This window comes from Scatophagus argus, chromosome 17 (assembly GCF_020382885.2).
Source record: "Scatophagus argus isolate fScaArg1 chromosome 17, fScaArg1.pri, whole genome shotgun sequence".
NCBI classification, from domain to species: domain Eukaryota; kingdom Metazoa; phylum Chordata; class Actinopteri; family Scatophagidae; genus Scatophagus; species Scatophagus argus.
The window spans coordinates 11,197,215-11,218,159 of NC_058509.1; the positions used below are offsets into that span (position 1 = coordinate 11,197,215).

A 20,945-nucleotide genomic window follows, 5' to 3' on the forward strand; every position below is an offset into this window, starting at 1 on the left:
ATGGACGTCCGTTTGCGCTCTCTGTTGGCCTGGACCTCTTTTGCAAACAAACACAAAAACACATAGTGCAGACAGGACTGCAAAGTTTCCTGTTTATTTGCTTCTAAGAAGAATTTCCTTCATATGTACAAAAACAAACAGCTTAAGTCTAGCTTTGGAAACCGGGGCACCTATCAAGCTGTGTGAGGCCTTTGCACAGCATTCAGTAGGCTTAAGGATAAATCTATGAAGCAGCAGGATGCAGTAAACAACACAAAACTTCTTCAACTCATTATTTCAGTACAGTGGAGGTGTGAGCCAGTATGAAGATATCAGTGAATAGTGAAATCTCAGTAATTAGTTTGCATGACCGTTTTGCAAGCCATGTTGCTATGGGTACAAATGATAAGCACTTCCAGCTGTAACTGCCATCATGTTTACATGGGAACTAGAATATGCATACTGACCAATGATTTACACAACCCTGTCACACAGAGACTTTATCCATCCATCCATCCATTTTCTATACCGCTTATTGCGGGGGGCTGGAGCCTATCCCAGCTGACTACGGGGTTCACCCTGGACTGGTCGCCAGTCAATCGCAGGGCCAACACAAAGACAAACAACCACACACTCTCACACTCACACCTAGGGGCAATTTAGAGTAGCCAATTAACCTAATGTGCATGTTTTTGGTATTGTGGGAGGAAGCCGGAGTACCCGGAGAAAACCCACGCAGGCACAGGGAGAACATGCAAACTCCACATAGAAGGGCCCAGACCTGGAACCCTCTTGCTATGAGGCGACAGTGCTAACCACTGCACCACCGTGCCGCCCCACAGAGACTTTATGTGAATGATAATTAAAAATTCTGACTTGCTTCCAGGGACATGGCTTATTGTTAAGCTTCAGAGTAGGGTTTCCACAAGCTGTCTTCAGAGGCTGTTACCACACTGCGTAAAAACATTGACCCAACGTAAACAACTGCTGCCATGACTTATAACCAAGAGTTAGACAGATGCATTTACAACAACAGTAAAATAAAGTTCCAGCAACAATCCAAATTAACAAAAATTCTTATGAATGATCATACTAAGGGGATACAGTCTGGTGCATTTTCTTAACTCACTATAAATACAAAAATATCACACCAGCATCACCCACACACTTTAAAGCTGTAAAAGTGAAATGGGCTGGGGCCAAAGCATTAGAGGTCTGTGTCTGATTATTATAAATCTTTGTATATAACGTACTGACGGCATACAGCACATTGAGGTGAGCTCATAAACAGGAAAAAAAAAAGACATTTTTGTTGATAAAAGCATTGTGGAGGACAGAACAAGAACCACAGGTCACCATACAGGGGACACAAATACTTTCCAAAATCAAGTATGGCAATGTCATGGATGAAATATCTAAGAGATGGGTTGAGATGTTTCAGTAGCAGGAAGGTAAGGTCCAGTCAGGGGGTGAAACTTCAGTTTGAAGAGTTGTAGAGACCTCCTGGGAGATTGTTTAGACGTGAACGTAGCTCCTTCCGGACCTGAGTCACTCTTGCCAGCTTGCGTTTGTATTCCTGAAAAAGTCCACAGTAGAAAAAATCCATCAAAACATCATTTAGTCTATTTAGTCTATTTTAAATTAAAGCCTCAACATCCGTATTTTGTGAACATAGCTTCAAGCAGCTGTGAATAAGAGACTGACGTCATATAATCAGAAAATCACAATCAAGGATATGACAAAATGGAAATGAGCTTATGTCACTAATATGATCACAGAATATGAAGTTAGTTTAAGGTCTAACTGAAGTTTAACGACACAAGTTTTTTTTGGCCAAATATTTCCATTAAAAACATGTGGCCTCATCTGAAAACACCAAATATATGATATCATTTGTGTGAGCCTATAAAATACATATTTATTCACCTCTGTTCTCTTACAAATCACTGAAAGATTATATTTGGAAAAGAAAATTACCTCAGGCTCATGACTAACTTGCAACTTGCTTTACTCTCATTTCATCTGTGAAACACATTAAAGGTCACCAAAATAAAAATAAGAGATTTTAAGAATACACATAACAAAGTGGTTTCAAATATTCAGGTTTCCTTGACTCTTTGTAGTAAATACAACCAACACAATTTGAGGAAAGTTAAATTATATTGCTGCTGCCTGATAACAACATCTAAGATTTTCAGAAATAACAGGTGTGACAAGCTGCTAAAGGCCAGTCAGCAAAGGAAGAGCCATGCTGACAAAGCCTTTCATCTAATTCATGTATAGGCACAAGGTCTGCTTAAAAACACAGTAGCATGAAGCGTCACTCATGAAGTGTCACTCTCGGCCCCAGTTTTGCTGCACACAGGTGCTTACTGTACCCGTATGGCAAACAGCTGATGCATCTAAGACTGAAGAGCACATTTCCTCAGGCCGCAGGAAGCCTCAAAAGGTTCCAGTTATATCACACTATGCCATCAGTACTGACAAAAATCTCCTCAATAAGTGTTGTTAGCTAACAAAACAGTCCTGTTCTCTGTTGAGATTCCTGAACAATTGCTTTTTTTCTTAGTTCAGGTTTGACATGTAATGTGCATTATGACTTTTTCTATTAGAGTGTGTAGCTAGCATTCATTGTGTGTCAGCACTGCAAAATAAATAAATAAATAGAATCATGATAGACCATCTTTGAAACTGGAAATTTGTAAAATGCATGTATCACCAGGAGCTGCAAGTTATAGCAAAATAAAAGCACTCACAAAATCAGTTTTAGTTTTTATTTGAATTTTTTTTTTTTTATTACAAAGACTTGACTGAGTGAAGATACAAATATGAACGTCTTTATCCTCCGGGTGCCCTGTGGATAAAGGCTGGACAGTTAGTCTCATCAAAAAATGATAGCCATAAGAAAACAAGAAAATCTGTGGTCAGGTTTTATTTTGGTCAATACTTACCTTATGGGAAGTTAGTGCACGTTGACTTAAGACTGAACTCAGATAAATAACAAAAGATAAAAGAACAAGAACTTCCCAGTAAAAAGGGAAAGGCTTACTTGTATTTAAAGAGTGTATCTAGTCAGGAATCTTTCCTCTGTTTGCAACGCCAGCAGGCCTAACGCTCAAACTGAAATCTACAGTCTCATTCAGCAACGACACAGTCACTCTGCAGAGTATGCAACGTACTGCAATACATGAAATGTTACTTCAAAGGCTGACGACCAGACATGTGAGCAGACAGCCACACAGACAGATGAACACCAATAATCAATGACAATGACACAAAGTAGAGGTAGACAAGGCACACACAGATAAACAATCAGCAACCGAGAGGAAAAAAAAAAAGTGATTTACGCACTTCGAGTTTCTGCTCATTCTGGGCCAGACCGTCCTTCTGACTTTGCAGGAAGATAGTTAATGTGCGTGTGAGCTGCCTCCTATCGTCAATCTCTGCTGCCAAGCGGCCGCTGTAGTCTGCTAGCAGCATGCAGGCCTCCTCCACCAGTCGGGAAAGCCGCTCTCCTGATTCCTTATCTAAGCAGACAGAGCACAGGGCAGAATCCTTAAACATAACCAGTATAGTGGGTTCAACTAGAGGTTATTCAGTTCTAAATCAATGCTGGTACAATTTCAATAGCTACTGTATAGTCACTTACAAATGAAACATTTTTCTAATGGTATATGGAGATATTTTAGCCCTTTTTTATCTTTGTGGTTTCAGTCCTGCTCAAGCTCACTTCAGTTTGTTGATGCGAGCAAGGTGCTATGTCATGTAGTCTCTTAATGTGTGCTATGTCAAAGCGGATACATTATTGAGAAGAAACAGTTTTTCCTACAAAGAACAGTAAGTTTCAGTAAACTCACTTTCACTGCAGGTTACTCAGCAGTCAACTCCAACGTATGTGTATATATGCATGTGTGCGTGCATACGTGCAGGCTGTCTTTCCATCCTCTCTCACCCATATCAATAACATTACTTAAGTAGTTTAAGATTTAGGTATGTAGTTGTTCAATTTATTTGTAATGCAGGGTTGAGTGGCAGGGTCTTATGCATAAAGTGCTTTAAGGGGAGTAAATGTCCAATAAACTATTGTTCTTTTTCCACATGAGCGCACGGTACTCTTAAAGTGCATGCACCAAATGCAAACACGCATGTTATGCATGTCCCCCAGCCTTTGCCACCTTGGTCTCAAAAAACACAGGGAGAACCTGTCCATCCTGGTCTTTTGTATTAATATCAGTGTTTCCCCTCAGTACTCCCGCTGCCCATGAAGACAATTACTTTATTAACTAAAAAGTATATGTGTTAATGATCTGCAGTACACACTTTTGTGTGTATGCATACAGTGTATAACAGTGTGCTGTGTCCTGCCTCCTACCTGTGATCCTGTGAAGCAGTGACGTGTCTTGCACCTCGGCAGGAAGGGAGGAGATGCGCTGACGCAGCACTGAGTCTCCAGAGGCTGCATTTTCCAGTTCCTGCAGAGCTCGGATTAACTCTGCAGTCTGAGGCAGAGAGATGATGATATTCAGGGAAGGAAGGGGGGAGGAGCAATGGGAGGGGGGAGGTAAAAGAAGAAGGCATGGTAAATGAGTAGTTAAAGTAAGCATGCATTAAATATGAACAATATTGTAGAGGCAACAAAGAAACAGTATTACAATACAAATACATCCAAAGCAGGTATCTCAAAGAGACTGAATCGAACGCAACCGGACTTGGTTATATGTCTTTGAAGATGTCTAGCCTAGCCTAGTCTTGCTGAGCATGAACTGATGAAGCCTCTTGGATGAGAGGCGAAACATTTTCAAGGACATAAAACCAAGTCCAGTTGTGTTCAATTCAGTCTCTTTGAGATAGCTATGACCTGGATAAATGAGAATATCCACACACAAATCCAAAGTAGGGATGTGAATGATCACTGACTGATCAATTGCCACTTAGAACGAGAGCAATAGCGTCTTAAAATGGAACTCCAGTATGTTAACATTGTACTACTTGAAATGTCAACACCTGACTTCTGCAGAAAAAGATGTGCATTATTTTTATCCTCTTATTTGTCAATGACTCATTGATTGTTGATTGTTACCATGCTCAACTGTCAATTAAGGAAAATGCACAAAACTTGAATCCCCACTCCAGAGGCAGCTGTATCAACTGTAAAAAGTTTCACTACAGTGCATCTGTGTGATTAAGGGCAAATCCTCCATTTATGACAGTCACTCTTACTCAAACAAAAACCTTAAGTCAATTAAAAGCAGGGCCTCTAATAATGGATGGGATTGTGGTCAACATGAATACCAGCAGGCTGATGAAAAAAGACAGAGAGAGAGAGAGAGTTTTGAACTACCGAAAGGCACAGGAAAACTCAGGAGAGAAAGCCATGTGTCATTTCAGTAACAACCCATGAAGAGTCAGGTACCAGAAAAAACAAAAGCGAGATGCTGTTAGCCGATGAACAACGAACAACTAGCTGGAGGTGGTAGAAAGAAAATCAACTAGAGACGAGCTAGAGATGAGCTAGAGACAAAGCCCTCCGAATGGATTTACTGGTTTAATTCACTCAATATGGGACAATCATACAACAGTGGACATGATATTCTCTTAAGTGAGTGATGAATTTGCAGCAAACACACTAGTAACGGCTATTTAACATTTATGCCCAGAGTACTGGTACCTCGGTTTTGTTTGGTTATTGCAGTGTCAGATACAGGTAGAGTTGAGTTTGTATTAGCTGCATAATGCAGTAACTTTAACTGGGCAAACAGAAGTGGATCAAGACAAGGCTTTGTACTAACATATAACTGAGTTACGTAGAAATAAACGTCTGTCTCTAAGCCTGCTTCATATAAAAGTCTGAAACCTCCTGCAGTTAAGATAAATACCGGCCCCAGTCAGTATTTGAGGAAATACAGTACAATGTCTGTCTAGGCCAGCACCTGTGGGGGCTCGGCTGGTGAGCTCTGGGAAGCAAAGTCCTCATCATCTGGTTGGATCTCCTCATATGACCTCTTCTTAGCCTTCTTTTCTCCATCTGGGATTTACAAAAAAGACAGAGAGAGCATCATGAACTGATGAAGCCTCTTGGATGAGAGGTGAAACGTCTTCAAAGACAAATAACTAAGTCCAGTTGCATTCGATTGAATTTCCTTGAGATAACCATGACCTGGATGAATGAGAATATTCACAGGCTCAGAGAGAGCATCAGTGCTTTTACTTCATGTCCTTTTGCTCAAAGGGAATGGCACATATTTTATTTAACAAACATTTTTTTTTTGTACTGCTTAACACTCACCGTCTCACCGGCTATAAAGCTACAGAGCACAGGCAGATTTACAACTAGGGTTAACAGACACCATTATAATTGTTATTATTATTTTTATTATTGCTAATATCCATTACTATGACCTTTAAAGAGATGAAAACAGAAGGGTTTTTTAGGTTGAAAAAAAGATAACAATAATACAGGAGAATACAATACTGCGGAGAAGCAAATGTGCATAGTGTGGTAATCATTTATATGATGTTTATACCACGGTATACCGGTAATACTACTACTACTGCAGCCCTACTTACAACTGACATGTTTATGATCAAAATTCATCCCATCCTACAGCTTACAAATAATAATGATGATGATAACAATGTTATTCAGTGCAAAATCATGCAGCAGGGTCTTACGAGACCAGCAAGGTGTAAACCAGTGGGCTGGCGGGGTAAATAGTACATTGTACTCTTATCATCAAGAGAGCAACTTTCTAGACATAGTTGAGTGTTGAGCACAATTTCTAAGTGTGGTGATACAGGATAGCCTTGTGTGAACTCACCTAGGACTTGTGAGAGCTGATCCAGCAGCTTGTTCTCGTACACAGCTCTCTCCTGCCAGATGGATAAAACCCGACCCAACTGTTTCTTACAGCCCTCCTCGCCATCTCTGCACAACAAAAACCAGAACAGGTATGCATCCTTTAAAGCTTTGTGAAATTCAGCTGATGTTAAGCTTAGATGATACAGGAACAAAATTTGATTAGCTGAACTGATTCATTTATTGTGATCAAACGTTAATTTTTGGGAAGAACTTTTTTGATTGTGAATATGTATCAACTTTTTTAGTCCCATCAAGAAGTCCAGATGATGTAAAGCACATTTCAAGCTGCAATTCCAGAACCACTCTTTCCGAAATCTGACATTTTCTTCTACTGTTAATTTTAAAAACAAAATTTTGCCACTACACCAAAAAGTCATTACTTAAGCAATCTCCCCCTATGTTCCCCTTCTGGCAATAAAAATAATTAACACAAACACTGTTGCTCAAAGCTCCATTTGCTCAACATAATCCTACATGCTGCACCCTGCAAACATATGGCTGTAGTCTACACTGTTGCTGTGATTGCTCAACCTCCGTTTTGGAAAAACAATTTTTGCTAAAATGCATTGCAATGTGTGGGACAAATTCTGGTATACTGCGAAATACAGAGAGATTTATCTGGGGGTGATAGACTCAATGAGTTTTGTGTGAACTCGTCATTTAAACACACAGTGTTTAGCGCACCGTGCTAAAAAGGATAACTCAAAATGAGAGCCATGTACAGAAATTTAGACAATGGAGACTTGCTAATGATTTGTTATATAAAGTCTCACCTGTATACATGCTTGAATGCATCAACGATGACGGGTGCAAAGTCCTGGGTGAATTCTGGACCTTTCTTCTTGCTGTTCTGTATGACGTCATTGGCCAAGTAAAGGAAGGTCAACTTGCGTGATACCTGAGCTGCATGCATTGAAATATACATATACACATTTTACAATGAAGCATTTGGTCATGATTTACAAAACTGAACTTCAAGCAGATGAGTGACACAGTGGAAGTTTTCAAAGCACAACAGGTGCGTTCTAATTCATGGATAACACATTTTAAGCTAATGGCAAATTATCCATCAACTAAGACGAATTTAAAAAAGCACCAGTAGTATTATTGATTTAATTAATCATTAAAGAAATTAAAAAATAAATGAAATTATAAATGAAATCCCCAGTTTTTCACACCAGTAAATCCCCTCAGCTATCAGTCAAAAGTAAGAGCAAAATCTATCATATTTATTCATACCCTCATTTATTCTTCCCTATAGCTACATATAAGCTACCAAAGGTTGGGGTGTTTAATTTCACAACTTACTTTCTTCCCTCTAATCGAACAGTTTGTGTTGTATATATTTATTTTGGTGGGTTTTATCCACTAGTAGGTACTTCATAGCAAAGTTACATTATACAAATAAATGTGCATATGTATTTGTTTCTGAACATGTCACAGTCAATAATGAGCTAAACATAAAGCTCCAGGGAAATGTACCATCTCTATCCCCATTGCTATTAACACCACACACTTCTTTTAGTTGTCATGTCAGACAAGCTCCTAAAACACAGCATCCACTTGAGATATCATTAGGTTGTTGACTAGCCCCCTAAGGAAAGGCGTGCCAGTATTAGCAACAACTACAGCAATACTTAACATCCGCATAACATGTTTTTTTAAAACTAACTACATATTCACAACAGCTCACTTGTGTACTTACACTGTAATTGTATGTAATCAATACATTTGCTTGGATTTTACTGATAAGATTCAATATGTACATATTTCCTAATCAGTGGTTGCTTTTGGATCTATGGCTTCCAACTGACATGCTCTGAATGGCAAGTTAATACAAAAATAAGTATTACAAATCTAAAGGCCACTCCTTAAGTTACACAGCCATGTTCAACATTGCTGGACTGTCAGATCCACATCCACCAGTTACACACAGATGTTATCATTCATTTGGAGTCGTGTCCACCTAGTGAATCTAGGTCCATATTCACTTTTAGCTCAGTTTTTAAACAACACCAATCCTGAGGGAATTATCTGGTTCTTTAGCTCCACTGTGTTCACCAGTTAGACACTGTTTCTGTCTGCCATCTGATGCTGAGAAGTTAATGCAAAAGGGGTTTTAAGATGCCTGCTGCACTTGAAAACAAGGCTTTGAAAGCAGTCAGAGTGATCCAAAACAGTAAAGCTGCAGGCTGGACAGCTGAACAACGAGCTGAAACTCACTAGAAAGCTCAGCAAAACCGAGGGAATCTGCAGAGTCAGGTGACAATTTTCTGTAGGTTCATTACTACAAATGACCCCCCTCTCTTATTGTGTAACTATTTATGCACAGTGATAAAATTACTATTGATACAACAATTATAGCTGTTTTAAAGCTGCACAAACTGATTTCTTGTCCACTTGGGGGCAGTAGAATAAGCTGCAAACATAAGTTATCGCCTTTAAAATATGTGATGGCCAACACATGGATTAACCACTGAATACCAATACAGCTCACAGATGTGGAGCAACATCAGCATTCATCTGGATTCATAATTCTGACCTCCTGACTGCTCTGTTTTTGTCTCTACCAACTCCTGACTAGCACTTCAGGCCTGTGATATATATGGCGACCTTGTATCAGGGCTAAACTATTGAAAGACTACTGTGATCTTGTTGACTACGGCCAACATCTCCAGCTTCTATTTAGAGTAACTTCATTAAACTGCACTCGAAAAACACATAAATAGCTTGACCCCAGATAACGGTAAGTTCATGGTTTGAGGCTAGCTAATGATTGTAAATAAAGGGGGCAATCTGACGTTATTGTTAGCCAGTGCTGATGGCAACGTTATTGCTCGAAAGTTGGCTAACGTTAGCAGTTACTGTGCTAACAACAGTCTGTTGTCTAGCAATTTCAACGTTAATTGGGACCGTTTGAAATCTACAATGTACCTTTAGACAGCTCATGTTGCCAAAAGCTATCGCTACACGTAACTTAACTTGTTTGTGACTTGTACAAACATGTTAGGGGTCTGTATTAATAGGAACTAGCTAGCCCATGTCAAACTTACCTTTTTTCAGTTCGTTGAACCAAACATTAACAATGGTCTTCGAGTGTTTTCTATGATGAATGAGCCATAACGACAACGTCTGCACACTTTGCTGTGAGTTGCTAAGCTCGGACAGTTTCTTCTCTAAAGCCGCTTCAGAGAAAGCTGACATCTTGACGAAATAAGAGGGAGTACGAGACACTGGAAGAGGTAGCTTTAAGGTTTCCCAGATGTGTTGTCTACAGCAAGTTAGACAATCACTACAGGGATTTTAGCCATCCAAATTACATGCCATATGCTACCTTTTCTATGTACAGACTGGCTGTTTAAGCTAGCTAGCTAGCACCGACTTCTCGGTAGTGTTTAGGGGTGTCTGCCTTGCTGGTTTAGCTTAGGGCAAACCACAGCAGCCTGCAAGAGGTGCTTCCGTACATTTAGCGCAGCAGCTATGTTGCGTTCAAGTCAGATGTAATTTGCAGGTTTAATGATAAAATCCACTTGACAGCTATGACTAACGGTATGTCAGATATTTCTAGTAGATCATATTTTTTAGAATTATTCTACGACTCATTTGACAAAACCCAATAAAGCGTACAGCACAATAGTTTTTCAGTGTTTCTGTTTACTGTAGGACTATTGCTTTGCAGTACACTGTGCTGTTCACTGAGCACATGTTTGAGGAGGAAACGTTTAAAATCAAGACTGCATATCCTTATTCATATTTAAATTCCCCTTTGGTGTAATGCAAAAGAAGCAATTACTAATGTCAGCAAGTTTAGGGAAGGACACAGTAGCGATTATTCATCCTGCTAAATGGAAAAAAATGGAACAGTTGGATCTTAAATCATTTCATTATACAACATAGTCAACATAAATGTCTTCAGGTGGACAATATATGCAAAGGGAAGCTTCAGTGTGATTGGAAACCTTTATAACATCTCTATTATTCATCTGAATCAATACAATGTTGAGTATAAAACACTGAAAAACTACCAGCAGCTATACTGTACATTGTTTGATGCTTAAAGCATAGTTTCAGTACTTTTCAACCTGCACCACATTTCCCATGTTTTTGTGTTGAAGTGTCTAAAACAGGCTGAATTTTAATGCCTGTTGATAGGCTCAGATTGTCAAAGTATCAACATTATACCAAACACTAAATAACATTAACAATGCCCATTGTTCAACCTGACACAGCCACTTGCTAAAGTCACCAAACTGAAATTGCAGAAACAGTGGCTTTATTGTTATAAAAGAGACTTCATTTAAATGCAATCAAAAAAAAAATCAATTAAAGTTGACCAAAACTCCTTCGGTTCATCTTTCCGCTGTTCCACCAATTACCACAAGTTCCAGGTCAGAAGATAACAAAGTTACCCTTTACTATAAGTGTATCTAAGGAGATACGTCACAATCTAGACTCATTTCAGTTTAATGGTCCAAAATCTCAGCTGCTTTAAAAATTTACAAGAATGAAAATGCAAAATCAGTTCAATGTAAAAGAAATATTATGTCATATAAAATAACAATGAAACTGAAAGTCAAAGCCACCAGTAACTTTAGTAGCGATGTGATCTCAGTTAGCAGTGGCAATACCTATAAAATCAGAACTGGGATATGCAAGCACAAAAGGCTGTTTTCCATCTAAATTTTAATTCACCAAACCTACAAACCTGCAGCTAAGACATTAAGGTCAGAGTGGAGTTAGGAATACAGAGGGATGAGGAAAGTACTGGTCATTATTGGCTTGTTGTAGGTCCAATACTGGAGTTGTGGTTAGACAGCACCCAGTGACCTTCCCGGATTGCTTGCTGGGCCTCAGGTTGCGCCATGTAACTTTGTGGAGCTGTCTGATCAATTGTGATCCCCATGTGTGTTTGCTGAAGCTGTACTCCAGGCCCTGGTACGATGTTGCCACTGTGAGCCTGCATGTACATCCAAGCGGCACTGAAATGAGGAGCCAAGACAAACGAAGACGAAGCATGCTGCCCCACGCTGCCTGTCAGAGGACTTGCATGATGTTGTAACATGTACTGATACTGGGGTTGTTGCTGGTAATAATACCAAGTAGCATTTGAGCTCATCCTCAGTCTCTCTTCTCTTGAGACTTCTTCTCTTGTGCCAGCTTCACACTGTGAAGTTGAGCTGTGCCATTGCTCAGTACAAGAGTCTAAATGTTCGTAGGAAGAGGTATATGATGAGCAGTCCTGAGTGCGGGACACAGCAGATGACAGCCACTCATTTTGTGTCTGTGGGTTTTCATTTTGCCACTCTTTGTAATACCTCTTATTTGATCCCTTTTGAGAAGCATGCTGTGTATTGTCGTTTCTTTCCCCATAAGACCTTGTGTCTTTTGTCACAGTTGTGTATTCAGACGGGTTGAAGTACTCCTTGTCACTGAAATATCCATCCAGCTGATGACAGACAACTGACTGACCAGCATACGCATCTCCACTATAGAGGTCTTGCTGAAGTTGCGAGGTTGTACAATTGGAAGTGTGGTCTCCGTGGTTAACTGCAAATGATCCTGTGTCACAGTTCAACTCACAATCCTCTGACAGAGCCTCTGGTGAGGGAATGAGATCGCAGTCCGCTGGAAGAGAGTATTCAGGAGACACAGGGAGGCTGTCCATGCTGAAAGATGTCCTCTTCAGCAGCATTGAACCTTCACTAAGAGGCAGGCTTACCTTGAATTCAGTATTGCTCTTTATTTTCTTCTTCCTCCTTTTAATCCTTGCGGCACATTTTTCTGACATGCTTTGCTTTGAAGTCTTGTTCACATTTGGCCCTTACAGAAAAAAATGTAAATCGGAACCAACCAACAACAGGAATTTTAAAAAAATACTTTATCACTATAAGAAAAACAGGTTTTAGACCCCTGAGCTGTCGCTTCAATGGACACATACCTTTGACACCTATTTTCCTCTTCTGGTTGTATGTATGTGTATATCCATTACACAGCATCTTTAGACCTGGACAAGAAGAGAAACAATTCATGTGTATTTATTCTTTTTGAATGCACATCCTTCCCTTATCCTTGCATGCTTTGCACCCTCTATATCCTGTTTGCTGCTGTAACACTGTAATTTCCCAGTCATGGGACTAATAAAGGATTATCTTATCTTATGTTCAGCAACATGTGTGTTTTTATTTTTGTTTGTTTGCTTGTTTTTTGTTTTTTTTAAATCAACATCCATCTCAGCCTGGACTGAGCTGAGTGTGGTGGAGCATAATTTTTTTTTTATGCACAGTATCAAGTATTAAACCACCTCTTCAAGAAATGAAACCATGGTAATGTGAGGAGTGAGAGCTAATTAAGTGTTATACTTACATCATGAATTGCCCCTCTGGAGCAAAGAGTTGGAACTAAACAGGTGAAAAGTTTATGGCCAAAATAAATCCAACTAAAAAAAAAAAAAAAAAAAAATAGCAGATGGGCATGCATCTTTACTTACACCAGTGGTAACTTTTGCCAGTCAGTAGGAGACAGAGTGATTCTGGTGCTTTTACCACCTGCAAACATGAGATGTTTTGAATATTATAATCGGGCCCATTTTCACCTAAAATAAGGCAGGATAATCTGCAGCTCAGAGCAAATACGATACCCTCAGCTCTCCTCTGCCGTTCTCTTGTTCCACTTTCTTGGCCAGCGACTGCAGAAGCTGATCATTAAGGTCTGTCATCATTACCTCCACTTGCTCAGGATGAGTTTCCATCTACAAGCACATTTTCAGTAAACTTAAAAGTTGAACTTGGCATGTTTTCTTGCAGCCTTTGGATGTGTGAACAGTAAAGCATTTGTGGTCTCGTTAATTACAATTACTGATCCACAACAAACTGACCAAGTAGTTCTTGAGATGGGATGAGCTGGTTAAATGATCAATGATATCCTTTTTGTTGGCTCTGATGCGGCAGCAGTGACATAACAAACAGTATGTGTGGCCATCTTCACTTCTACACTCAACCACGCGGTGAAGACCTGTTGCAAACAACATATAAGCAGCTTTATGCACTTTGCTTTGCTTTCCTGCCAAGATTTAGATGAGATCAATACCATTTTCAAACATGAGGGCAGTACTGATTATTTCAAATAATTAATAATCCATTAAATGGATTTTCCAAAATGGTGAAGTATTCCTTTAAATGATCCACTTATTACTGATAATGGAGACATTAAATCAACTTTCTTATTTATTTTAGTATACAGCAGCTTCAAGTTATTACATCAGTCAATATAAGTAGAATTGTATTATACTGTACCACCTGTTGTCGTCATTTGTACTCACCAATAAGAGGCTTGGTTCCCGTGTAGCCGTCAAGAAAGCTGCTGCTGTTCTCTGATAACACAGAAGTTTTGGGTGACATCTGAACAGATGTGTTGCTTAACCAGCTTTCTGACTTGACAGAAGGAGCTACCGTAGACTGTGTCAGCGAATGGGGCCTGTTTGTCTCTGCTGACATCCTGAGGGATTTCTCAGACCATCCTGGTTGGTTATGGGATAACAATACAATCCTGTGCGATTGGATGGGAGAGTGCTCCAGCTGCACAGACGCAGTCTCTGAATAGCTTTCATGCTCACCCTGCTCATCTCTTAAGATATTTATCAGAATGATTGCTGAAGTGTCAGAGAGAGAAAGAGACCCATATGGAGTAAAGAAAAACCAAAAACAAAACAGACATGTACACACAGAAGCCATAAAATCATGACGGATGATACACAGGAAATGTGAAGACGAAGAGTGGGATTGAAGAGGATGACTGTTCCAAACAAGTGAATAGTCACTGACCATCATTCTCACTGCATGTAGCCATCCTCTGGTAGACAGCATCTTCAAACTCTAACAACTTAATATGAAGGTGCAAAACGACGTGAGGACTCATACCCAAAACTCTGCACTGTTTGCAACTACAAACAAAAGCATACACAGTCAAAATAACAAACCTGCACATCTCCTGGTCCCTCTTTTCCCTCAATTGTCGTGGCTTTCTCCATTAGTGGCCAGGCAAGCTTAGAGAGGCCAGCATCGTCCTTCCATTCTGACACTAAGTGGGGGTGCCAGGTTTTCTGTCAAGGAAAACACACCGTAAGCTACAATCTGAAGCAGCAGACAAACTTGCCATCCTGGTGCTACTCACAATGTAGTTGTATCTATGGAGACTTCCCATAATGTGGTTCCGTATGTCAGCTTTACTAAGTCGACAAACGCACACTTCACACAGGTACAAGATTTCTCTATTGTGTGTGCCCGCGTTCACACATTCTATAATGCTGCCCAAGCCTGAATGTACATAAAATGACACATTATTTCAATAAACACAGGAGGGACACATAAACACACACAGCACTGACAGCACATGCACCATGCATTTGTCACTACAGACCAATAATGGGCTGTAGTCTGTTACTGCTGTTCAGATAAACCTTCAAGGAATCAAACAGCTGGCTTTTGGCAGGAACTCCTACAAGAAGAGAACAGTTAAACAGTTAAACACATTTACAGAAAAATGGTGCAAGCATGTTAGCCCACATGCAGAATGAAAGACACACCTTTTCTTGCCTCAACCGGCTGCATGCTGCTGTTGTAGGATCGCCTGCATACAGCTGAAGGGATGAAGTGAACAGTGTGCAGGGGCAATTTTCTGATGATTGAAACACAGAGTCAACTCTTGTCTTTCTGCAAGTTTAACTCAAATGTTTGCGAACAGACCCACAGGGCTCTCAAGCATGAGATCAGCAAATGAGCATTTTTTTTTAATACAGTTTCTGTCACTGTCTGTCACTTTATCTGTGGTTACACACAGTTACACACTGTCCTGCCTGTGAAGAGCAAGCAGAGTGAGCTTCCTTATGTGTCCTATCCTTGCATGCGGCCAGGGGGCTCTGTAATCACAGCACAGACAGAGTGTAAGACTCCCATCATCTGCTTATTTGCTGACAGGTTGGGACAAGATTATGATGCTTGACCTGTGGTTACAAAACATGATCAAGTGTGGTGGTTCGTACAGCGATGCTGATCGGAGAATTTCCATTACACATATGTGATTTGATTTTGACACACAAATCTGACAGCGGAGGAGGGTGGATAAAGATGTATATGCAGCGAATATCTCTGCCTTGGGCCTGGAAAAAGGTCCTTCAAATTATGACTACTAGAGAACATGCAGCCAATACACAGTTAGATACAAGTGAAGGTCATTGTAACCTCTCAATGCAATGCTACCTGATAAAGACACTGAAAAGAAATCATTCCTCCCTTCATAATTGATGTACATTTCATAGATCTTTCTTAACCATTATATCTATGTAAGTCTCCCTTACCTTCACCACAGTTTGCTGACTCTCACAATTAGAACTAGAACTCTTAACGATCAAACAAAAATATCAGGGTCCAATTAACATATTCTTTAGTTTTGTCACTACACAGAATTACTGAACATGTTAATATTCAAATATTATTATGCAGCAATTTGTCACTAGTGTCATTTATGGTGAGAAACTTTTACTCCTGTGCCTGCAGCCAGTACTTAAGGACACGGTTTTTTATGGGCCGTGGGCAGCATTTGGCAACATTTTTTCCGTCTCACAGAGGTAAACTCCCACACATTCTTTCACAGAGGCAGATGCTGATCCTGTATTTTATTTTCTTAACTATGCAGTCGGAGAGGCTGTAGTTTTGGTCAGACTTGAGATGGTGTCAGTAGTTGCACATCTATCTACCTCAACGGGTTTATACATTCTGTGCAATAATCTCTGATCTTCATTCACCAGCCCCTGTACTGGAACCTTATTATTTTATAATCGTGTGAGCTTAGGCTGACAATATTTTATTTTTAATTAGTTATATAGAGCCCCCCTCGTTTTTAATTTAAATAACACGGCGACAGACTCTGGCTGAAACTAACCACCAGAGGGCGCTGTAACATCATCTTAATATTCCTACAGGACACAGTCGTCATACACTGAGGTTGTCAAACTGATTTTTAAAATGGTTACAAAGCGCTTATTGCTATTGTTTCTGTGTCAAACACTCATACAAAAACCTGCCACTTTGTGACTTAGAGAGGAACATAGAAAGCATAATGTTACAGCTTCCAGTTTGTAACATAGACAAAAGCATAAAGTAAAACCTGGTTCATTGTTGGGTTTTTTTTTTTTTTGTTTGTTTGTTTGTTTGTCAACCTCTGCTAAAGCGAGAAATAAATGTGAGTCAGCTAACTGTTTCCAAGCAGAGCAGCTCCGACACTCCCTGGTAAAACTGAAATGGTTTATTAACTTCAGCTGCCATTAACGTTGCACTTCCAAACAGCAAAGAGTGAAGTGAAACAACCACATGAAAAGTAAATTAACGTTGGTTAACGAGCGTTGGTAAAACGACACGCCGTCGCTTTCTCATACGCAGCTCATATCCCTTGTGAAACCAGCAGTCATGTTGTGACCTAAAATCTAACCAAGTCGTTTAGTTGCCTAAACCAAACCAAACTGGGACCGACGGCAAACTTCTCCCAAAAAAGAATTAGAAAATCCTAACCTGGTCTGTCGCCGTGGACAGTAATAGAGACGACACAGACTGAAAAGTTATCAGTTGGTTAACTTTAGCGACCAGAACCAACAGCCGTCAGCTTGACATGCAGCAGAAACAAAGTGGCTAACAAGGCACAGACGCCGGCTTCCCCTCCCGCCGCGGCTTACCTTACCGGCTCGGTGCAGGTCAGTGATGCGATTAGAAGTGCTACGCCGGAATCATCTGCACATCCGCCGCTTGAATCTTCGTTGAACCAAAACCCGGAGTGTGACTGAGCAAAAAGAGTCTTTAGTGTGACCAATCACATCAGCAACGTGTGTGTGTGGGAGAAAGAGAGAGAGAGAGGAGAGAGTCTGTGCAGCCATCTTTGTGAAGGCCAATTCGTTTACATTTAATCCATTGCAGTGAGTGTATTTCTGCTCAATACGAATAAAATAACACATAATCAATAATGTTTAATGTGCAAGTATGGGACGGAAAATGTTGTTGTTGTTGTACTACTTGAATTAATATGAATGCACTATCAAAACAATAAGGGTCTGTGGCAAAATCTAGTTTTAGTTTTTCCATTATTTCAGTTTTATCCATAAATATTCCATATTCTTAATTTATATTTCATCAAGTGAGTCTGGTGTCATGTAATATCACAGTGTACAGAGAGTGGGAGCAGTGGGAGGAGTGGGAGAGGAGCGCCGTGACTTGACTCATTTCAACCACCTAACTTGAGCATCTTCTGAGAAATTACAGTCACCAATTTGCAAACATTTCTCCTTTAATATGTGTAGGAAAATGTAATTACTGAATGGGCAAACTGTAAAGCCCTGTTTTAGACTTTAGGCCAGAAGACCAGACAGAGTGCCTGCTGCTCGGCGAGGAAGACAATAGAGTGATTCTGTAGCAGAATGTAATGGAAATGTTCATGCCTGCATTTGAAGATGTTTTGATGTGTTCTTACTTTAATATGCTGTACAAACAAGCCATAAGAAGAGAGAACAACCCTGTGAAGGCGAAGGTGTTATCAGGAACAAACTGCCAGGGCTGCACTCATTGTCCAAGGACAGGCACAAAGTAAAGTCGTTAGTATTTCTCGGTTATGCTGAAAGTTTTCCATAACAGTGAAAATGTCTCATGGTCAATGTGTTGTATAGCAGCAGTTAAAAGTTCAGATACCTGGAAAATATATGGCAAACTGTGATTAAACAAAGGAGCTTAAAAGTACAGAGGAAGACAACAGGAGAGGTTTTTGTCAGAAAGGTGTTAAAAACGGGAAAACATGGGAAGGTTGGATAAAAACTCTCATGGTAAGGGCTTGGTGGCTGTGAGGTATAAATAATATAATATCATAGTGTTCTTGTATGTTCAGTTGCTTTGCAAATAAACTCATTGGAATCCACAAGTCTAGTTTCAGTTTCTTCTGTCAAATACTGACTGGGACCATGGCAACTCGCACCTTGTTTATCAATGAGTATAAAACAGCTGACATCTCCTGTGTTCATTGCTCAGCCTGTTCATTTAGCTGCATGGTGGGTCCAACAGATGCTGATTTAACTTACAGGAAGACAAGTCTCAGCTTGATGTGTTCTGCTGAACAGAAATTGCCACCACAAGAGGTAACACATACCGGTGCATTTTTTAGCACTGGCACCGAGATAATATGTTGTAAGAATAAGATGGTCAGTTGCTGTTGTCAAGGATTATGTGGTGTCCAAGAGAGGAAGGTCTTGGTCCACGATATTTGCACTTAGCATTGCGTTTCTCTAAGTGAAAAGTTGAAGTATTCCAAAGTGAGCAACTGTAGTCTTTAAAAGATGAGCAGAGACAGCAGATCTGGTACAGAGAAATCATTGACACAACAAATGAGCCTTGGTACCAGTCCACAAACTAACCATGCTAATAAATGATTAAATATTTTTGAAGACAGAGAGGCTGAGAGAGAAAACAACTGTGTCTGAGACCAGGCAGTGTGAAGCTCAGTGTGTTTCTTCCCGGAAAGTCCCTGATAAGATAATTTTATAGAAAACAAGGGAGTATAACCTCAGTGGAGAAGGGAGGGTGGCCAGAAGTAGAGAAGAGAATGACAGGGAGGTAGGACACAATTAAAAATGACAAATAACTGTTTGAAGTAACCAGCAAAGGTTTTGAGGTAGTATAAATGCTTTTCTCACTTCAGATCAGATGCTCATTTTTGTTTTAATGTACTTAACATTTGGGAATGAAATCTCATCTACACTGAACTCTGAAAGTAATTGTTTTATTTATTGAGCTGCACCAAATATCATAATGTTGCTGAAGATCTGAGCTTTCTGGCTCAAGCAAAGATTTTTCACCTTTAGCATAATCTAATTTTAAAATAGGCCAGATACTTTCATTTCCCTGAAAATGAGGAAACGTAAAGTATTATTCTATGAAAGTGGCTGTCAGACAATGTCGGAGCAGCAGAGGCAAAAATAAAAAAGGGCATCAGCTGCATGCAGGCGAGCCAGGAAGTCGTGCTGCATTTACTGTGAAACAGTTCTCCATTCTACCATGCAAAGCACCAGTCAGTGCATGCATCGTCACATTTTCTCCACTGGTAGGGCACTTTATGGAAAGGTTATGTATGTCAAAATGTGCCGCCTACGTCTATAACCCGATTCTGCTGAAATTGTTTTTGCATCAGAGTTTTTCATAACCCCCATTTCGTCTTCTACCAAAGCCTTTCTGCCTAGGAGCCTCATTTAGCCTATAAGCAGATTTATGATCAATTATGATCTTAGTAGGACCACAAACTCACAGAAAAGTACTTGTGAAACCTTGCTTTGATGTGGAAGTGATCTGATCTATAACCACAGTCTATGCTTAACAAAGTGTGTTTTCCTGCTGGTTACGTAGGGGTGTCCCCAAGCCTGTGGCGACCTCTGCATGAGCTTTGTGAACAGTGTGATAGGAATTATCAGCTGAATTCCTGCCCCACATCATTCATTGCATCTGCATCTTCAGCTTCATCAACCCACTACTTAGTTCACTGAATAACACGTGTTGCCTGGCTTCAGTTTCCTCTGCTATGGCAGTGTTCTCTTCCTTTTGGTCTACCAACTAGTTTAATTTTCTCTTTTGGTCCATTGTTATTCCTGACTAAACCCTCATTTGTGCTGGCATTATACAATAGGAAAGTGCAAGGCAAGTAGCATCAATTTAAGGTGACTTGAGATTTATAGATCACAGATGTCTAAAGTTACAAATGGGATTCTTAACAGTCAATCAAAGGCGTTTTATGCTCAGCATCTTTTATGAATCAAACATAAGCACACCACCCAGAAAGCACACCAGAAATGATCTTAAGACTAAATTCATGTATAAATTGAATAACATTTTTATAAAGAAGGCATCAGGTCTGATTTTAATGTTTCCTGTACATGCAGGCACTTCATGAAATGAATTGTAGTACAGCATCAAGACCGATTTTCTGTGGCCAATAAAAAACAAGTTTAATAAAACTAGTTTTTGCCAAGAAAGAAAAGGACAATTTAGGAAAAAAACTTACAAATTTATCTCACATTCAACAAAAGAGC

The 20,945-nt window shown here is 39.9% G+C and overlaps 2 protein-coding genes across 8 annotated transcripts; both read right to left on the minus strand.

Moving 5' to 3' along the window:
• Nucleotides 1–979: 979 nt before the first annotated feature.
• Nucleotides 980–10,316, minus strand: LOC124074606 (regulation of nuclear pre-mRNA domain-containing protein 1A-like). Of its 4 annotated transcripts, XM_046417700.1 has the most exons (8): nucleotides 9,892–10,315; nucleotides 7,612–7,741; nucleotides 6,798–6,904; nucleotides 5,910–6,004; nucleotides 4,352–4,478; nucleotides 3,331–3,506; nucleotides 1,957–2,001; nucleotides 980–1,555 (listed from the first exon to the last, which is right to left on the minus strand). In XM_046417700.1, the coding sequence occupies exons 1-7, from the start codon at nucleotides 10,040–10,042 to the stop codon at nucleotides 1,993–1,995; spliced, it is 795 nt and encodes a 264-aa protein (XP_046273656.1). In that variant the 5' UTR covers nucleotides 10,043–10,315; the 3' UTR covers nucleotides 980–1,555; nucleotides 1,957–1,992. The 4 variants fall into 4 exon arrangements, 3 of the variants coding, with proteins under 3 accessions (XP_046273656.1, XP_046273653.1, XP_046273654.1); XM_046417697.1 differs by lacking the exon at nucleotides 1,957–2,001; XR_006845879.1 differs by lacking the exons at nucleotides 980–1,555; nucleotides 1,957–2,001 and adding an exon at nucleotides 2,751–2,833 and having other exon boundaries at nucleotides 2,931–3,506.
• Nucleotides 10,317–10,779: 463 nt separating this feature from the next.
• Nucleotides 10,780–17,776, minus strand: LOC124074604. Of its 4 annotated transcripts, none has more exons than XM_046417696.1 (12): nucleotides 17,567–17,776; nucleotides 15,420–15,511; nucleotides 15,254–15,331; nucleotides 15,008–15,150; nucleotides 14,814–14,936; nucleotides 14,659–14,716; nucleotides 14,157–14,486; nucleotides 13,713–13,849; nucleotides 13,476–13,586; nucleotides 13,326–13,383; nucleotides 12,777–12,842; nucleotides 10,780–12,658 (listed from the first exon to the last, which is right to left on the minus strand). In XM_046417696.1, exons 2-12 carry the CDS (start codon nucleotides 15,442–15,444, stop codon nucleotides 11,610–11,612), a joined length of 2,178 nt encoding a protein of 725 aa, XP_046273652.1. In that variant the 5' UTR covers nucleotides 15,445–15,511; nucleotides 17,567–17,776; the 3' UTR covers nucleotides 10,780–11,609. The 4 variants fall into 4 exon arrangements, with proteins under 4 accessions (XP_046273652.1, XP_046273649.1, XP_046273651.1 ...); XM_046417693.1 differs by having other exon boundaries at nucleotides 17,562–17,776; XM_046417695.1 differs by having other exon boundaries at nucleotides 17,401–17,776.
• Nucleotides 17,777–20,945: the final 3,169 nt, after the last annotated feature.